Genomic DNA, 17,436 nt, shown 5'->3' with positions numbered 1-17,436 from the left:
GGATCTTTGGTACAGAGGCAATATCTCTTTTCCGACGTGATAAAAACGATACGTAGGCTACGTATGGTCGTTTTCTCAAACGTCGGCTGTGCAGAGAAGCTGTGATAACTTCTCTCTCACATCAACAGCAAAACCTCTTTCCCCGTCGAGTCCTGCGCCTTAGACACACACCTCTCTCTACACCAGTACATATATACATCTATCCGTTCCACGCACTTCTCTCAGTATATATATATATATATATATATATATAAACCGTAAGCCCTATATATATATATATATATATATATATATATAGATTGGTGTAGGTAGATGCGTTTCTTAAGTGCATGTGTCTACAGAGACGGATAAGCAGGTGTGGAAAGACTGAGCAGTGGGATCCGTGGCGGCTGTGGCGAACAGGCGAAAGGTGCGCTGATACCGCAGGCGGGGTCGCGAGGTGCGTTTCCGGCGGCAGAGAGAAACGTGTGCTGGTACCTTCCGAGAACGCGATGCATCCCGAGGCTTCGTTTCCGTCCAACCGCCGACAAATATTTTTAAGCAAAGAGCTAAAATTGAACTTCCACAGAGACACGGAGCACGGCGCTCGCAACTGGAAAAGCCATTCACGCGGCGAGTCGTGGCTAAAGAACTCAGAAGTGGTCACATGGAGACGGAAAGCCTATCAAGCTTGTACTATTTAAACATCGGCAAACAGCGAGGATTCTCTTTATACGCAATTTCTCTTTGGGAGATTCACTTTGTAATTTTGTAGTGCGTGCACAATGTGCGCTCTCCAGTGTGAACGTCTCGCCACTGTGGAAGGGTTGTGCGCAGAACAACGAGAAGCTCGGCGAAGCTTCACTTCCGCTCCATTTGTCTTTCGCGCGCGTCTCTCGACTACTGCAACAAAATGCCTGTCCGCGCATGCAGCGCTCTCGGTCGTTTTCCCTTCCTCCGCGTTAAACAGATTTTTCGACAAAAAGTCAAAAGAAGCCGAGACAAACGGGACGAAGAAAAGGCGGTCGGGTTGCGGGATTTCCACAAATGCGTCGGTGACACGTCAGTATACATGCATGCACTTTCATCTGAACCTGTCTGCTCATATACTCACATATATATATATATATATATATATATATATATATATCTGGACCTGTGGACTGTTGTCTAGATAAGACAGCTCGGCGCTCTGGGAGTGCTTTTTCGCGTCTTCGGTTTGAAGATTCTTTTGTTCAGCATGTATTTGAAAAGCCGCAATTTTTCATACAAGTGGGCCAAATAGCACCAAAATCACATTTCCTTCTTGGTGATCGCTGCTGCGTTGCTCAGCGACCTCCGTTTCCCTCCACGTGGCGGTTCGAAACGCACGATGCAAGCTGGTCAGGCGCGTATTTCTCCTGAAGAAAAACGCACCAATCCACTTTAAACTCTTCTCGTAAACGCTACTGTTACACATTTGCAGCCATGCAAATCTACACGAAACATGTCCATGGATACAAGTATTGTTCTGCATTTAGATCACTACCTATGTATGTATGTATGTATGTATGTATGTATGTATGTATGTATGTATATATATATATATATATATATACATCACCCATAAAGTGAGAGAGCTGAGTATCTTTGCACATAAAGGCCACATGAACACGCTGAAATACATAGATATATGTCTGCACATAAGAAGGCATCATATAGGTGCATAAGTCTCTGCAGGCATATATACAGATGTATACGTAGGCCGTTAGAAAAAGAGAGAAGAGATACCAGCGCCCATATACCTAAGGGTAGGCAAATATATATGTACATATACGCATCTGTGAAGAGGTTTCACAGAAACGAAATACGTAGTGTGCCGTTTTCTTACGATTATCTTTTTGATGAGTTCGTGTTTTCCAGGAGAGTCGAGCGCGTTCCATTCGCTTTGGCAGACGACGCGAACTTCCCATCCGAGACGCCGCAGCAGGCGATTGTGCAGAATGTGCCCACCGAGGAGCCCCGGCTGAACGCCGCGCGACAAGTCCCGCGGCTGCCGTGCTAGATCAATCAGGACAACGCACACTGGAGAAGAAGGGGGAGACGAAGAAGGAGAAGGAGAAGATGCAGAAGAAGGAGAAGAAGGAGAGAGATGTTCGCGTCTTTCATCGCATGGAGGAGAAGAACTGAGACTGCGTTGCGGATTCGTTGCATCGCCGTCGCCTTTGAGGTCGAGCAGATGGAGGCAGGAAACGCCGCGTCGATTGATGAATGAAAAGCGAACCGCGTTGCTGCACGCCGAGAAACAAGATTTGGAACCAGAGAAGCCAAACCGCGGTGAACGCAGGGGAGGAGCAGAGGCGACCCCCGTCTCCCTTTTGCACTCAGAGACGTGGGGCCCGTACAGCGGAGCCAGACACGCGCATCAGAACAGAAACGAAGTCGTGCTGAATCCGGCACACACCAGGGGGAGGCTGATGTGCATGAACAGCCACGAACGCGAAATATGCACCAGCATCCAATCGAAGGGGTTCAAACGAAGGTGAAAAAGCGGGGAAACGCCTATTCTCTGCATGCAGATAGAGAAGCACGAAACCCTCACGTGCCTACTCATCGCGAGCAGCGTACCGAGGGCGAGCGCCCATACAACCCTTTCGGTGTGGCGCGTTCGTGTCACAGCCACATCAACAAAAGTGGATGCGTATGAGTATTTCCAGTCATGGATACGCAGCAGGATAGACTCCCGTGGATGGCGTTCAACCTTTGTGTGTCAGCTGACGATCGGAGCCGCACGTCCATGGAAGTGTTTACACAGAGGGCCAACGGCACAGACGGTTCGCGACTGATTCTAGACTGCCTTATAAAGCGTCGCTCGCCAGACGTGAGGATCTCGACCCTACAACGGCTGTCACTTTGCACCTCGATGCATGCAAATGTTTGCGCGGGGTTCTGCGCTTCTCTGGTGTCTCTCCAGCGCGTGTTTCTGCGTTTCGGTGTTTCCCCCGCCGTCACGCGCGAACCTGGGGAATTGCGCCCTACTCACAGAGTCAAGTGTCGCTCGAAGTCGGCTCGGAAGTTCGGGTGCGGCGAGAGGAAATTGGAAGCCCACGCCGAACACGAAGGCCGCACGCACGTGAGAATGTCTTCCAAATTCTCTTTGCAGAGAACGGAGAGGTCGTCGCGAACTGCCCAGCCGTCCTCGCGCCGCGCAAACATCACCGCCTCCGCAAGCTGGAACCCGGTGCAGAACCAAAAAGGAGACAAAGAGATAGGAAAAAGTTGACAGCGAGAAAGAAAAAGAAGACAGAGAGATAGGAAAAAGTTGACAGCGAGAAAGAAAAAGAAGACAGAGAGATAGAGGGCGGGGCGACAAAGAGAAGCAACAGCGCGAGGGGCCATCAGGGTGGACGCGCACACGGCGTATCGGTCTCAGTCTATTGTTCGCGGTTGAAACGCAAGGGGAGAAGGGAACCTGCAGAGTAGAGTGGATGTATGTCTACAGACTTGCATCTACACATGCACGCACTACGACAGCGACGAAGAAGTTCCCACGCGGGCACGGTGCGCCACATAGGCACCTGCAAATGTGTCCGCACTGCGGTATATACCCGTTTCGAAGTAGCGGGACACAAACGAATAGCTAGCCAGACCTTAGGAGAGTTCCCTAGCTCGCTATAGACAAAACTCAGTATAGATAGGCAGATGCAGATACGGATGTAAAGCGAAAGCGATCGCGAGAAAGATGGAAAGAAGGAGAGCACGACCGATACGTCGCTAAAGATTGACACGGAGGGTTCGGCCTTGCCTGAAACGGGACGAAGGCGGGGGAGCCGAAGTTGAGGAGGTACTGCGCAGCGTGTTCCAGTCTCCCGTGCTTGCATGTCGCCTGCAAAATCGCTGGGAAGGGTTCGCGGAGGTGGAAATTGTAAAAACAGAGAGACCAGATGTACTGCAAAAGTCGGCAGCTGTGCCGCTCCGCCTGACACGCAAAGAGCGCCTGAAACGATGCGCTCCCCTCCTCCCTCACGGCCTCGGCTACGCGATCGAAAATCTGAAACGGCAAGCAGCACACACCGGAAGGCGCAGCAGAGCCCAGACCCACAGAATCCAGTTTAAGTAAGCGCCACAAGAAACATAACGATTTGCGCATGCGCACGTGTGGAGAGATACAGCTAGATATACGTCTAAATATATATGGCAGAGTTACACACCTAGACACACGCACAGATACATATATATATATATATATATATATGGCTTAGAGATCTCATCTACATATATATATATATATACTTTTGCATACGATACCGAGAACTAGATGCATGACCAACATACAGTTACATAGGGGATATCCGCCTACTCACTATGCACGCACAAACCGGTGCACTGACACATGCACCTAATATATATATATATATATGTATATATATATATATATATATATATAATCCTAGGTGCACACATGAGTGCATACATGTCGGCCGGTATTGTTTGTAGGGGTGGCGTATCTTTACTTCCTTGTCTTCATCTAAACTCACAATTTCTAGAGCCGGGTGGAACGGAATTCCCATGGCGGCAGCGCCCGAGGCCGTTCGCGTCGCGTTGGCTAGCCACTGCGCCTCGTCTCCCGGGGTGTAGCGGCACCAGTCGCTCGCTTCTTCTCTTCTGCCAATGTCGCCGTGCGCGGCTGTCGTCCTGTCGAGTGAAGTCTCTCTGGAAGCGGCGACGGCGCTTGGCGCGTCTCCCCGCGGGTCCGCCGAGTCCGGCAGCGCCGCCGCGAAGAAGAACGGAGACGTTCTTGGGTCGATTGACAGCGTCAAGTTCAGCACGGCCTGCCACGCGCCTAAGCGAACCGACATCGAGAAGGACACAAGGAGCAGCCAGTGCAGAAAGAAACCGGGAAGAGGCGCATGCAAGCGCTGCTTCACCTCGGTCTCGCTCACACCACACTACAGTCGCTCTCACGCCAACAGTGGCCCCACGGGGTAAGCCAGCCTCGCTGAAGCCGCCGAAAACACACATGCATATACATAGTTCATGGAGGTGTACACATTCACAAATATTCGCATATACATATACACACATGCATACATACGCATACAAATATATATATATATATATATATATATGCATACATATGCATGGATATATACATAGATATATCCACATGAACAGATGTGCAGCTCGACAGACACAGATGTCGAAACAGATCGATACACACAAGGACACATTCGGGGAAGGCGCGCCCTGACAAATGGATTTGCTGGAAGGTGCAAGGGTATCGACGCCCGAGACCACATACCCACGCATCGACAGCGCCTTTCCTCACCTCTCGAAGAGGCTCCAACACGCATGAACCTATCTACAGAGTTAGGTATGTGTGTTTGTGTGTGTACGTTAGCGTGCAGGCGTGCGACGACGTCGTGCCCAAGCATATCTTGAACGTATGTATATATAAATATATATAGGTGTGTATATATATATAGTCCGGGGGCCTTGGTTTTTGACGGGACGCGTTCTGCAAGAGCCGGAGTTTACCAACGTTGCCGCAGCGCTCGGCAATGAGGATTCGCGAGACGAAGACGACGAGGGGCGGGGAGATCTTGAGCGGTTCGTGGCTCGAGACGCGGCCAGCAAGAGGCTCCAGACTGCGTCTTGCCCACTCCGGATACAAGTCGCCAGTTGGGAGGCGCAGCAGGCAGCAGTTGTAGAGGAAGAGAAGGAGCGCATTTCCCAAGTCGCGGTTCTCCAGAAACTCGACTTGACGCGCCTGCCACCCCGCAGCGCACGCAGAAACAAGACGCGTCGGTGAGGGTCGTGCAACGCGCGTGCTGCAGGCGCCAGGAGAATCGACGGATTCACCCGTCCAAAACGCGGTGCGCGCGTTCCGGCCCTGCCTGTGTAGTTTAGCGTTTTGTGGAACTTCGTTTACTCCATCGCATTCGGACGCATGGATTTCACGCGACATGCAGCGTGGAACCCGCCAGTCGTGTGCATACGGATTTACAAAGCGGCGTGCATGTCAATCTCTAGATGTGCTTGCATGTGTAAGATGTGGGGGCACTTTCTCGCGGCCGCATCCGAGCGCACGCGTCTGTTGAAAGAGGCATCCGCAGAGACGGAGAACCTACGGAGAGAGGCACACTCGGATCCTGAGCGACGGTGACGGAAAGAGGCATTCCTTCAGGCCACAGGCAGCATCGGTGCAGAGCCTCATGCATAGAAGACATCCTCGTAGACGGACAAGTTGAGAGAGAAACATGGAGCGAGACAGAGAAACACGCACGTGCTTGCAGCCCGATCCAGTGGCAGGAGATGAGTATTCACACAGGGGGATAGACAGTCTCGGCGAAGCATGCAGCGGCGACGGGACGAAAGGGTTTTCACATTGGTCGCCTCAGGTCTGCGCATAGGGTCGCACCATAATCGACGCATGCACGCGTTTTATCAGCGTTTCAGGAGCCGGAAGATCGCCTTGGTTTGTATCGCACAGATCTCGGAAATAGCGAACGAGAGTGCTCATGCGAACAGTGTCGATCATATCCTGTGACCCGCACACACGCAAAAACGCAAAGACAGTGATCGAAACCGCGCATGCATCTATTGGCACTACGCACCCATGTAAACAAAAGTGCTTCATATACGTACCTGGGATCAACGACGCGCATGTATACTCATGTCATACAAGCTTGTATATAGATACATATAGATGCATATGTATATATATATATATATACATTGATATGTGTGGAAGTACGAGGATGATTGTGCTGTTTCTAAACGTTTTGACGAGGCATACGATTGACCGGTTTTGATTCCGGCATGCACACATGTATGCTGGTGTAGATCTACACGCATATCAATACATGCATGCAATAATCGGCATATAGGATGCATAAGAATATGCGTAGACAAAGCACGTTCGGGCACATCCGTTAACGGAAGGATCCGCACGAGATCTCCCCGTAAAAAACGAACCCTTGCAATGCCAGTCCACCCTGGTGCAACGTTTTTTCGTGACGCTCTCTCCTTCAAAAACACCGACGAAAAACGCCGGGGCAGCGCCTCTCGTGCACACCAGGATGTGTCTGTGTGCACAGCGCGCGACGGGCCGTGCGAATCCCTCAACTGGAACAGCGGTGCGCCAGAGGCTCGTTTCGGTCATATAAAAAACGGATTTCTTCTTACTCGTTTGTACAACTCCTCGAGAAGCGGCAGAAGAAGGCGGCGGTCTACCACCAACTTTTGTCTCATCAGCAGCGCCTCGACGTGCCCGCGAAGCTCCAACAGCTGGACAAACGCACAACTCTCTGTACACCATTCGGAGTGACCAAGAACTCTCCTCACAAACTCATACCCTTTGAACACACATATATACTTACATATATACTGGTCAACTCTCTCTCTCTCTCTATATATATATATATATTAGGATACGTCGGTGCATGACTTCAATAGTGTCTACGGAGCCGTAGCTGAGTATGTATTTGAATGTCCACACCTACGCCAGCGAGTATACACATGAGTGTGCATAACTGTAATAGTCACACACGTGAAATGTATATGGGTATATTCGTGTTTGACCCGCTTTGTCTTCCGTAGTCGAATCACTCCACACGTCTAAAGGCGTAAAAAAAGCGAGAGGCACACATGAAACGAGAGGAAATTCAGACTCTGAGAGCTAAGTCTGGTACGAATGTAACTCTGTTTCACTGTCTCGCCGTCACCTGTCTGGCTTCCCGAGTTTGAGAAAAGCGTTTCTTCGCGTTTAGCGTCCACCTCTCGGCTCCGCATGTCTATCCCGCCTTACTTCGTCCGCCGTTGCCTCGTGGACGTGGTGAGAAAGGTGCTGATGAACTTTGAAGATCTTTGTCTGAAACGCTTGCAGTTTTCCTCGCCGCTCTTCTCGATCGCCCCTCGCGTCTTCTTTGAACGCCTCGAAGGCCTCCACAAGGTCGACCGCTTCTTCCATCAGTTTTCCCACAACCGTTTGAGCCTTCTTGGATCTGGCGGCGACGCCCTCTCTTTCTCCTCTCTTGGGTCTCGGTGTCTCCAGTCGCTCTCTCTCTCCCCTTCCCCTCTCTCCTTCGCGGCCCCCAGGCAGTCTGTCTCCAGAGCCCTCAATAGCGGGGCGACGCGAGAAGCCGAGATTCTGCGCTGGGCCTCTCTCAACGACGCGGCGCCGCTCGTTTTCCTTGGGCGTGAAATTTCTCTCGAGAGTCTGTGGAAGAGAAACGGGGGGGCTGCGGGCGACGGGAGACCTTTCTGTCTCCCTGGATCCGCCCGCGCATGCTTCCCTCATGCCGGAAACGCGCAGGCTCGGTGGCAAGACGCCGCGCACGGCTCTCGCCCCTCTGTCTCCTCGCCCCCACAGTCCTCCCTGCGGCGCTGACTGCTCCACAGCCCCTGGCGACGGAGAGGAGGGAACCACAGAAGCTGGCGACGAAGGCGAACAGGAGGAGAGTGAGGGAGAAGGGAGGAGTGAAGGTGGGGACGAGGCAGGAGAGGGAGGAAAGGAATAGGAAGGCGCGGGTGAGTTAGAAGCGAGAGAGAGGCAATCGCCGAGAGGCTGGGGGAAAGGAGACGAGACCGCCGCAAGAGCGAGGCGGTCGTCTTCGCGATCACGGAGCAAATAGTGCGTTTGATGCATTGGCAGAGGCACTGCGTCAGATCTTGTCAAAGCGGCCGGAGGCGGCATTCGTAGGCGTTCTCTGGAGGGTCGCGACGCGAAAACGGTGTCTTGGCGTCTCTCGGCAGACGCCTCTGTCGAGCAACACGGAAGCCGTGGAAGGCGCTGGCGCGTCTGCCGGGGCGCACACGAGGCTGGTTCGCTCTCGAGGCTTCCAAACGCCGGTTCGATCCAACAGCTTCCACTGCCGCTGCTGTCGCCCGCGAAGGCCGCACACTGAGACGCAGGGAGGGCAGGCGCAGAGGCTCGCTTTGTCTCCGAGTTTTGTGTCGCGCATTTCGACGGCTCCCCCCGTGCGTCGCCGCTCGCTTCTCGCCTCTCCCCTCTCTCTCGAACCCCCAGAGCTGCCGCACCCGCGGTGTGCATGCACTTTGCTGGGGTGGATGCACGCCTCGGCCATGTGTCTGTCCACCGCGATAAGGTGTCTGTACGCTCGGAGCCTGAAGTCTGCGTAGACAGCGAGAAGAAACACGAGTCGCTGGAACGGAGGAAAGGCGAAGGACTTTGTTCTAGGTGCAGCCGGGAAGACAGCGGAGGCTTCGAGACAACGCGGCAACGGAGCGAACGGAGGGAAGAGCAGAAACAAGGCACTTGAGGCGACAAGGCAGAAAGAGGCGATGAAGCCCGCACCGACGGGGGAAAAAGAGACGAAGAGGAAGTACGAGAAGAAGAAACGAAGGGACGAAATGACGAGGGAGAGGCGAGGGGAACCGTAAGGCGGGAATTGGCCTGTGGAGAAAGGGAAGAGTAAAGCTGGTGGGCGAAACGCTCTTGGTGACGACTCATGGCTGAAGAGGGGAGAAGGAGTGAAAGAAATGTTGGAAGGAGTTCAGCCCTACTGGGGCATAAAACCGCAACCCTTCGGCTCAGAGGGAAGTCCGGCGACACGAACGGCAGAAGAGAAGCAAAAACAGACGGACACGAGTAGGAACAGGAAGGAGACAAAGAGGGAAGAGACGAAGAAGGAGGAAACGAAGAGGGAGGAGACGACCGGGAACGGATAGAGCCAAACGAAGAGGAAACAGAAGGAGTGGAGCTGCAAGAACAGGGAGACAACGAAGTAAAAGCTCCAGCAGCCAAACACGGGGAAGGAAATGAAGAGACAGAAAAAGAGTGAGAAGGCGAAGACGGCAATTGAGGACGGGAAGACGAGCAAATGGCACCGAGTGTAGAGTCAAGAGTTGAAGAGGAACGGGAAACAGAGACAGTAGAGGTGCCGCGAAGACGCCGCGTCACGACGCGTCGACTCTCCGGAAGCAACCTTCCTCGCAACCGACAGGGGACGCCCATTGTTGCGAGACAAAGCAACGAAAAAGGCCGGTGGAGGGTCGTAAGGAGAAATGATAATTACATAGTGTGTGTCTCACTACGCAGACGCGTAGGATGGCACAGAAAAGGGGAAATTATGTACGCGGGAAGTCCGTGCATGGGTAATGGGGATGGGTTTTACACCTGCAGGCAGAATAGGCCCCCGCAGGATTTGCCAATACACAGCGCAAATAAACGTACACAAAATGGGACAAGAAATCCGCGCTTGATACGGGTTGAGAGTCTGGAGCGCGATACATGTTCCCTGGTACCATCGACAGCAACGTCCATAGCGCTGTCGTGGAAGTCGGCGTGTAGTACGGGTCAAGTGAAACTGAGAAACGCCTTTGCAATGGATCTCACTAATCATCCATGGCAAGTGTTCACAGCCGAAGTGAACAGGAGAAGTTTAGGAAAAGACGAAAAAGAAAAAAAGCGCTTTTCTCGTCGTTCCTTCGTAGCGCCCTGTATGTACATACAGCCGGAAACGGCGGAGACATGCGAAAACTATCAGGCGCGCATGCAGAAAGATTCTACGAAATTGAGGGAACAGGCGCAATTTCGAGGAATGCCTAGAACCAATGAGCGGCTTTTTTCCTGGTAATGAAGAGATCCGCATCAAGCGTCCTAAAATATTGTCGTTTTCCTTCGTGTGCATGGATATCCTCGCCACGCAAAGCTGGATCAGCCCCGCCAGCTGCGCAAGATTGTCGTTCTGCGCTGGGTGTGAGACAGTGGAGACAGCCGGGGACGAGCAGAAAGCGACAAGTTCGAAGAGACAGAAGGGAGCCGTATTTAGATTGAGATGCACGGTTTTGATTGGAAAGAAAGACGAGCCGGGATGAATGCCCAAAGAAGGTGGGTTTCTTCTAATTGTGGGCCGGTTCTGGTTGCGTCGTGTGTCAGTTCATCGCCAGCTGGCACAAGACAGTGACAGGCGAAGGCGTGGCGGGATTTTGCAGATCAGACTTGGGGGTCTACCATTCAGATTTTGCCGACGGCATGGTGGGACGTGAAAGTGCAGGGAAATCGCGGGAAATCTGAGGGCTGTGAGGCCGTTCGAGGCTACTAAAAACGAAGAAACTTGCAGGCGACTCACCGCAGGCTAGGCATCCTGTGTTCTCGCACCTCTCTGTCCACCCGCAACTCGAGAAGCCGTGAAGAGAAACGCTACAATGACAGAAGGCAGCAAGCAACGCCGAAGGAGCTCAGCGACAGGTGAGGATATGACGGTGGAGTTGCCGAAAATGAGGGAGCAGGAAACGGCTGCACTGGAGTGTATAGTCGCAACCTTAGACTCTGCATGGTTTCGATGTTGCTGATACCTCCATACACGAAATGTAAACGAAAAAATGTTCATCTGTGAATGTATTGAAGATGTCTCGCATGTGACGTTGAAATGTTCTGAGTCCCCGAGTAAATCTGTGGTTCGTTGCATAGTTCAGTTTGTTTCTTGCTCGGATGCTAAGTGAGAAGAGATGAGTTCATCCGGGTCTTCTTTCCAGAGACTGAGAGCGCTTAGATCTCCCATCTCTCCACTAGTCGCGAGTTTTCCCTCACGCCGCACGACCCCTCGCCTGGGTGGCTCGTCACAGTTCCCAGTCAAGCGTACACAGGGACGCAATGAATAGACTGTGAGGAAAAGAAGAGCGTGGTCAGTTACAGCTCACCCTAAGCCTGGCAGGCGAAGCAGCCATAAACTGTTGAGATGCAATTTCCGCTTATGAGTCGGATGGGTCTAAGGTATTTTTCCTGTAGGACTGCACTGGATCATATTTGCCGTTGCTGGACAGTATCACACGGTTGCTCCGGTCGTCGACAGTGGAGACAATCCCATACCAGAAAAGCGCTAATGTGTGACCGCTTGGAGATTTCTTTCGTCCATGCACTGTTTTCACACACAATACGTCTTTCAGCTCACTTTTCTAATTCTCGAGTGAGAGCAGAATCAGATAATCAAAACGACGGCGCTGCCTCGCAGCAGTCGTTGTTGCAGATATCAGCGGCATCATCAGCTGACAAATAACGAAAAACTCAGAACCGTGTGAGACTGCCCAGAAAGCGAAAACGACTAGTTGAAGCGAGCCGCCCCTAACAAGAACAGGGCAGCTCTCGGCCTGTGGTTTTTTTGCCTGCGCTTGACTGTGTCAGTCGATCAGTCGCCTCAGTGTTCACTGTTGAAGATCTTCGGTTCGCTTCGCCTTTTTTTCGTAGCCGGACATGCCTGACTTGGCTGTTTGCTAGGTCATTTTTGTGGTTCTGTCAATCGTTTCCAGTCATATGTCCTCCACTTAGCACTACATCCTCAGCTTTCCGCAGCGTTGCTCGCCGTCATCCTCCGTCACCCCACTGCAGAGCCAGGACTCGTCTTCTTTGATCGTGTAATTTTTTGACCATCTGCAAGTGAGCAACTGAGGCAGGCGCTATACTTGCCGCCGGTTCGGTCAGGCACTGCGCTTTTCGGTCACTGTTTTCGGTCTCTGCGAATATCTGTCTTGAGATGGCGAACGTTCTGGCTCTGGTCGTTCTTACAGCACTGCTCGCACAAGTGGCTGTGTGCGCGGAGCCCTCAGCCGTACCTGGGGAAGCTGCTGTACCGGTCTCGAACAAGACTAGGAACATTGGCGAAAACGTGGGCGAAAAAGCAACGCTGCTGCCTGAGCTGGTAACTGTCATGGAGGCAATGGAGGGAGGTGTGTCGGCGATTCACGAAGTGGAAGACAGGCTGCGCAAAGATCTCGAGATGATGATGTCTGTGGAAAAAGAGATGAGGGAGAAAGACGCGTTGGCTACGGCTAACGGCGGAGAACCCCTCATTGAAGGTGCTTCTGCGAGCAGTATCATCACCTCGATTTTGAAAAGAGTGCGTGACGATACCACAGCAATGAAAAACATGATGCTGAAAGAAATGAACGACATTCGGCGTATGGTGAATGACACGTCTGTGACAGCGCGCGTAATGCAATTGTTCCCCGCCGTCGGCTTTCAGGGCACCCTGGAAGCCATGAAAAGTGCTGTAACACAGCAAATGGCGGTCCTCCAAGATATTCTCGGCAGCGGGGCCAATCTCCCAAATAGCATAATTTGACCGCGCCATGTGGTGCAGTCTGGAACGAGTTGGTATTTTTAGTCTGCGTAAATTTGCTTCGTAATGTTCAACAATGTTGACAGAGCTCGCACGACCACCCCTCTTCGGTGGGTATGTCGGAACTTGGCAATATTCATCATTCCGTCCCCATGACTTGTCGATCTTTTGAGACCGTACCTTCTGATTGTCTCCGTTCGTTCTGTTTTGTGTTGAAGACTTCTGGGTGCATCAACTTGGTACATCAAGGTTACTCGAGAAAAGGTCGGCTTGCTGACAGCAAGTTTCCTTTGGTTCTCAGTCCGCGTACACATTTCGCCCGATACTGTAGTTCTGAAATGAAGCGACCTCTCGAATACAGGCCAGATGAACAGCAGGTCCCGTATGAAGAAGGGCTAACAGCGCCGTTGCAGACACTCGGTCTTTCTGCGAATACAACAGCTGCAAACAGGCAAGCCATTGAATAACGTTTTGGTGCAGCATGCTGGAGACAGAAGGGCGTTTCCGTTTATATTTAAAATTCAATCTTCTATCTCCAGTTACCTCTGTTCCGCACCATGTATTGACGGCTGCTTCGCTTTGAGACTTTGGAAAATACCAAGCAAGTAGTATACAGATGTGGTGTGTATATGCATATATACACTAACACCGTAACAGCCGCTGTGCTTGCTCAGGCGTTGGGCACAGTAGTTGGCGGAGGAAAGGTGCCCGTCAGCAAATCCAGGAATCGAGTTGACCGTGTAAGCCTTTGAAGAACTGCAAAACTGCCTATGTCGCAATTTTTCTTCTGCGGCCCACTAGTTCAAACAGTAGGTACCTCTTATCTCGGTGTGGTTTATTCAAAGACATACGACATGAGAATAACGTAGTATGAACCTCCCCTGTAACTATGCATCGACACCACGGACGGTTGAGCCGGCAGAGGCCGAGGACGTAGAGGGTCCTTTGCTCGTTGCTACGTCCAGAGTGCTTTTTAGGTTAGGTGGTACTACCAGACACAAATGCCTTGCTTTTCAGTTCGGGGCGTTCACTGATCTCAGGACCGCCTTTATCAGAAGACCCTTAGTCTATGAGCCGTGGAAATACCCTGTTCCTTCCCTGCGGGTGTGAGCCGACTGGGCAGGCATCCACCCGGTGATTCGAAAATGGTTCAGTCCTTGGTCCAGAAGTCTTTAGCGTGTTCTACTGCACGTTTGGCTATCCCTTTTGCTACCGGAGCTGGTTTTGCGGAGAGAACCAAATGGTCGCTCCGCGTGTGACGTTCTTTTAACCTTAGTTATACACACAATAAGGGCTATCGCTGCAGGTTTGAGACGTCACCGTTCGCAGGTGCAAATTTCCAGTTGACAGCAAGTGCGTCGCCAATGAATGCTCGTGTTTCAGAAGGGTCTGAGAGCAATTAAGGTGGAAAGCTCGACCATGTCACTCCTGTCGATATGATTCATGGCGTTCCGAACTGCCGAAACCGCTTAATGGAACTGACATGGGGCGATGAGTGTCACTGACAGCACTAGAAGCTTCACTCGTTCCTTCCTGTATAGCAGGGCTGGTCGAAGCCGAGTGGCCGGTACGCAACGTGGCGGCGTCCACTAGCCACATACACCAGCAACATCACTGCCAATTACCTCGCATCCCTTTCAAAAGTGGGAAGTCAGTGCTCCCGTCCAGATTTATCGTGCCTCCTCCGGACCCCCCGAGGATGGGGCAGTGCGGCGTTCAGTTGAACGGGTGTCGACCGTTCAGAAAAGTCTTTTTTGTCTCTCCCTCAGGCGAAAACAGCCGCAGTAACTTGTTGCACCTGACGTCCACCCTCCCGCTTTCCGGTAATCTTTTGTATGCAAAATGGTAGGGATCAGGAACGCTCTCTTCTTCGTGCTCGCTTTGTCTACAATGACTGCAGGCGTTCTGGGCGGCTACCCCGAGAAACTTCTGGCACGAGAAGAGAAACCAGGAATGGGGGTCGGAGAACCCGTGGAAGCGATGAGTGAAATGGTGAAGGGCATGATGGAACTGAAGCAGATGATCGAGAAGGACACGATGGTCAACGCCCAAGCTCTGGAGAACCTTCCTTCCATGGACATGTCATCCTTCCTCGACACACTCCGTTCCGTCATCACCGCAAAGTTTGAGCTTCTCTCTGGGCTCATTGGAGGCATTGGAGGAGGCTCCAGTTTCGGAAACCTCTCGCCAATCATTCCAGGTGGTTCGTTATTCCCTGGACTCCCCGAACTCAATTTTGGTGGCCTTTCTTCTTTGATTCCTGGCCAGACAGCATGACACAACAGCCATCATTTCCCGCCTGAGAGTCCGGTCTGGTTACCTCCTTTTTAGGTCTCGCGCGTGACTTTTTCCCAATATTCTTGCCGTTTTTCACGGTTTGGCCTCTCCCAAAAACCATTTGTCAAAACATGACCATTTCTGCAGACACCCTGAAATCGGGTGGAACCGAATACCGCACTGTAAAATGACACACGGTGCGTGCTTCTTCGCTTCGCACAGTTGACAGTCGAGTGCGCTGGCCTCAGGTTGCAGAAGACTAGCCATGGTAGATGAGAATGATGTCCACTTCGATTTCACCTGTTTTAGCCCTATACCTTCTTATCCACAGCAGGGCTACCCTCACCAGGTTTCTGCGTTGGAAGTAGCAAAATGGATACGCAGTTATATCCGACGCACCATGCTTCTTGCGCGACCTCTTCAAGACATGAAGCAAAGCCAGAGCAACCACCAGCACCTACGATAAGCAGGCTTGCACTAGCCTCTCGCTGTACTTGTTCCCGGATAAGCGGCTTTTAACTTCATATCGGAACTAATATCCCCAGCCTGATCCACCGTCTTCTGCTGAGTAGTATATAACAAGCGTTAGACCGTTCTCTTCTGAAGTCGCGACATGCTATCAGTGGCTGCAGCTTGCTAAAGCGAGTCATCTGATTCCACAGTGCTGACGGAGTTCCCTTGGCAATTTTCTTTTCTCGTCCACAATAATGATATCGTGGTCGGTCCCTGTCGCCTCTGGCTTCGTGGTAGAAACTCTGTAGCCGGCATAGACCCACTTTATCGCTCCACAGCACTGGGGGGGCCCTATATCGTCCACCCTGTGGCTTCGATGACTCTACTGTGTCTAGTCTAGAGCCAGGGTAGCTCGAGCGCAAGCAAGCCGAAGAGGTTCAGAGCCAATTGCCTTCCTTAACATCATCGAGGTGCTGCCACGAGGAAAGATGTCTCGAGAGTTGGCATCACTCTCTACTAAACCCTGCACATTCGAGGATGCATGTCGTAGGAGCTTAACTGTCACCAGTAGCTTGACTGCGAGACTGTCACTTGCTTCCATGAAACTCCTGCTGGCCTTTACCTTGTCGGCCTGCTTCCCCGTGCTACATGTGTCATGTTGTGAACTGGATATGCGAAAGGAGTTGGCTCTCAAGGCCCGTGCTATGCAATGTCCCGTACTGCGTTACTCACTCTAATACTGAGGAAATCGAAAAGGCAACGAGCGAGGCCGCCGTAGGCGAAAGACGGGTTGCTTCCCATCGCCTACGTTAGTTGAAGCCTGTGCATAAATCTATCGATTCAGGAGCAGACAGGTTGTAGCAACTGTAGGCCGTCTCTGGTAAACTATACCCTTTTCGGTGGGATCCAAGTTCATATAACATTTTGAGAACATACCAAAACATGGGCGCAGCAAGTTTGTGTACAAGGCTTCCTCGGTACGTCCGCTGTTGGTTGATATGGGGGAGTACAGCTGCTGATGGCTACGCTGCGCTAGCCAGTGTGAAGTAACTCACTGATTATACAGGGTCCAAGTGAACTCGAAGGGTAGGCTGCCATTATTTGCTTCCAGTGTCCATTTGTAGCCACAACCATCATGCGCGTCACACATGACGTCAGTTCGTGGTGTAGGGCATTCCAGACGACTAGCCCCGAGACCGTTTCACAACCTCACATATACACCTCAATGAAACACCATCTCCTGGGAAGTATTACCGTCGATGGGCGGTGCCTGCCATCTGACCACTTCTTTTGGTCCGTTTGTGCGCGTGCCTCTGTTCTGGCAGAAAATTACAGCGAACCGAAGACATCGAATACTGTGGGGTCAGAGGCTGAGATGTAGCGCTGTTCTCATCACTAGTTGCTTGTGGTCAGTAGACGCAAGCAGCGGTAGTTCACATACAACCCAAAAAGGCTCAGTGGTGCCCTTCTCCAAAATAGTAAATTGATCGTGGAGAGGTCCACTGACATGCGGTGGCTGCACGATGGCGACTCAGTGCCCATCTTCCCTGGCGCGCTACGCTCGTTCGTTCCGTCTCCTCGGATGGCAGTCATCCGTGAGGCTGCTGAAACAGCGAGGTGGTGATAGAGTCCAATCGGCAATTTGCCATCACAAGACTTTTTTGTC

The 17,436-nt window shown here is 51.9% G+C and overlaps 3 protein-coding genes across 3 annotated transcripts; 2 read left to right on the top strand and 1 right to left on the bottom strand.

Annotated features, from left to right (window-relative positions):
- Nucleotides 1-1,307: 1,307 nt before the first annotated feature.
- Nucleotides 1,308-8,260, bottom strand: NCLIV_022790 (conserved hypothetical protein; the record flags this gene model as incomplete). The annotated part of the gene is made up of 9 exons (XM_003882473.1): nucleotides 1,308-1,379; nucleotides 1,850-2,249; nucleotides 3,002-3,189; nucleotides 3,986-4,009; nucleotides 4,497-4,801; nucleotides 5,497-5,728; nucleotides 6,380-6,502; nucleotides 7,147-7,248; nucleotides 7,769-8,260. The coding sequence occupies 9 exons, from the start codon at nucleotides 8,258-8,260 to the stop codon at nucleotides 1,308-1,310; spliced, it is 1,938 nt and encodes a 645-aa protein (XP_003882522.1).
- A 4,195-nt stretch (nucleotides 8,261-12,455) lies between these two features.
- Nucleotides 12,456-13,043, top strand: NCLIV_022780 (conserved hypothetical protein; the record flags this gene model as incomplete). Its single annotated transcript, XM_003882472.1, has 1 exon — nucleotides 12,456-13,043. One exon carries the CDS (start codon nucleotides 12,456-12,458, stop codon nucleotides 13,041-13,043), a length of 588 nt encoding a protein of 195 aa, XP_003882521.1.
- A 1,887-nt stretch (nucleotides 13,044-14,930) lies between these two features.
- Nucleotides 14,931-15,317, top strand: NCLIV_022770 (conserved hypothetical protein; the record flags this gene model as incomplete). The annotated part of the gene is made up of 1 exon (XM_003882471.1): nucleotides 14,931-15,317. The coding sequence occupies one exon, from the start codon at nucleotides 14,931-14,933 to the stop codon at nucleotides 15,315-15,317; it is 387 nt and encodes a 128-aa protein (XP_003882520.1).
- Between the last annotated feature and the right edge of the window lie 2,119 nt (nucleotides 15,318-17,436).

This window comes from Neospora caninum, chromosome VIIa, assembly GCF_000208865.1.
Source record: "Neospora caninum Liverpool complete genome, chromosome VIIa".
Classification (NCBI taxonomy): Eukaryota; Apicomplexa; class Conoidasida; order Eucoccidiorida; family Sarcocystidae; genus Neospora; species Neospora caninum.
Note: the sequence above shows the minus strand (reverse complement) of the source record. Positions and strands in the feature narration are given on the sequence as shown.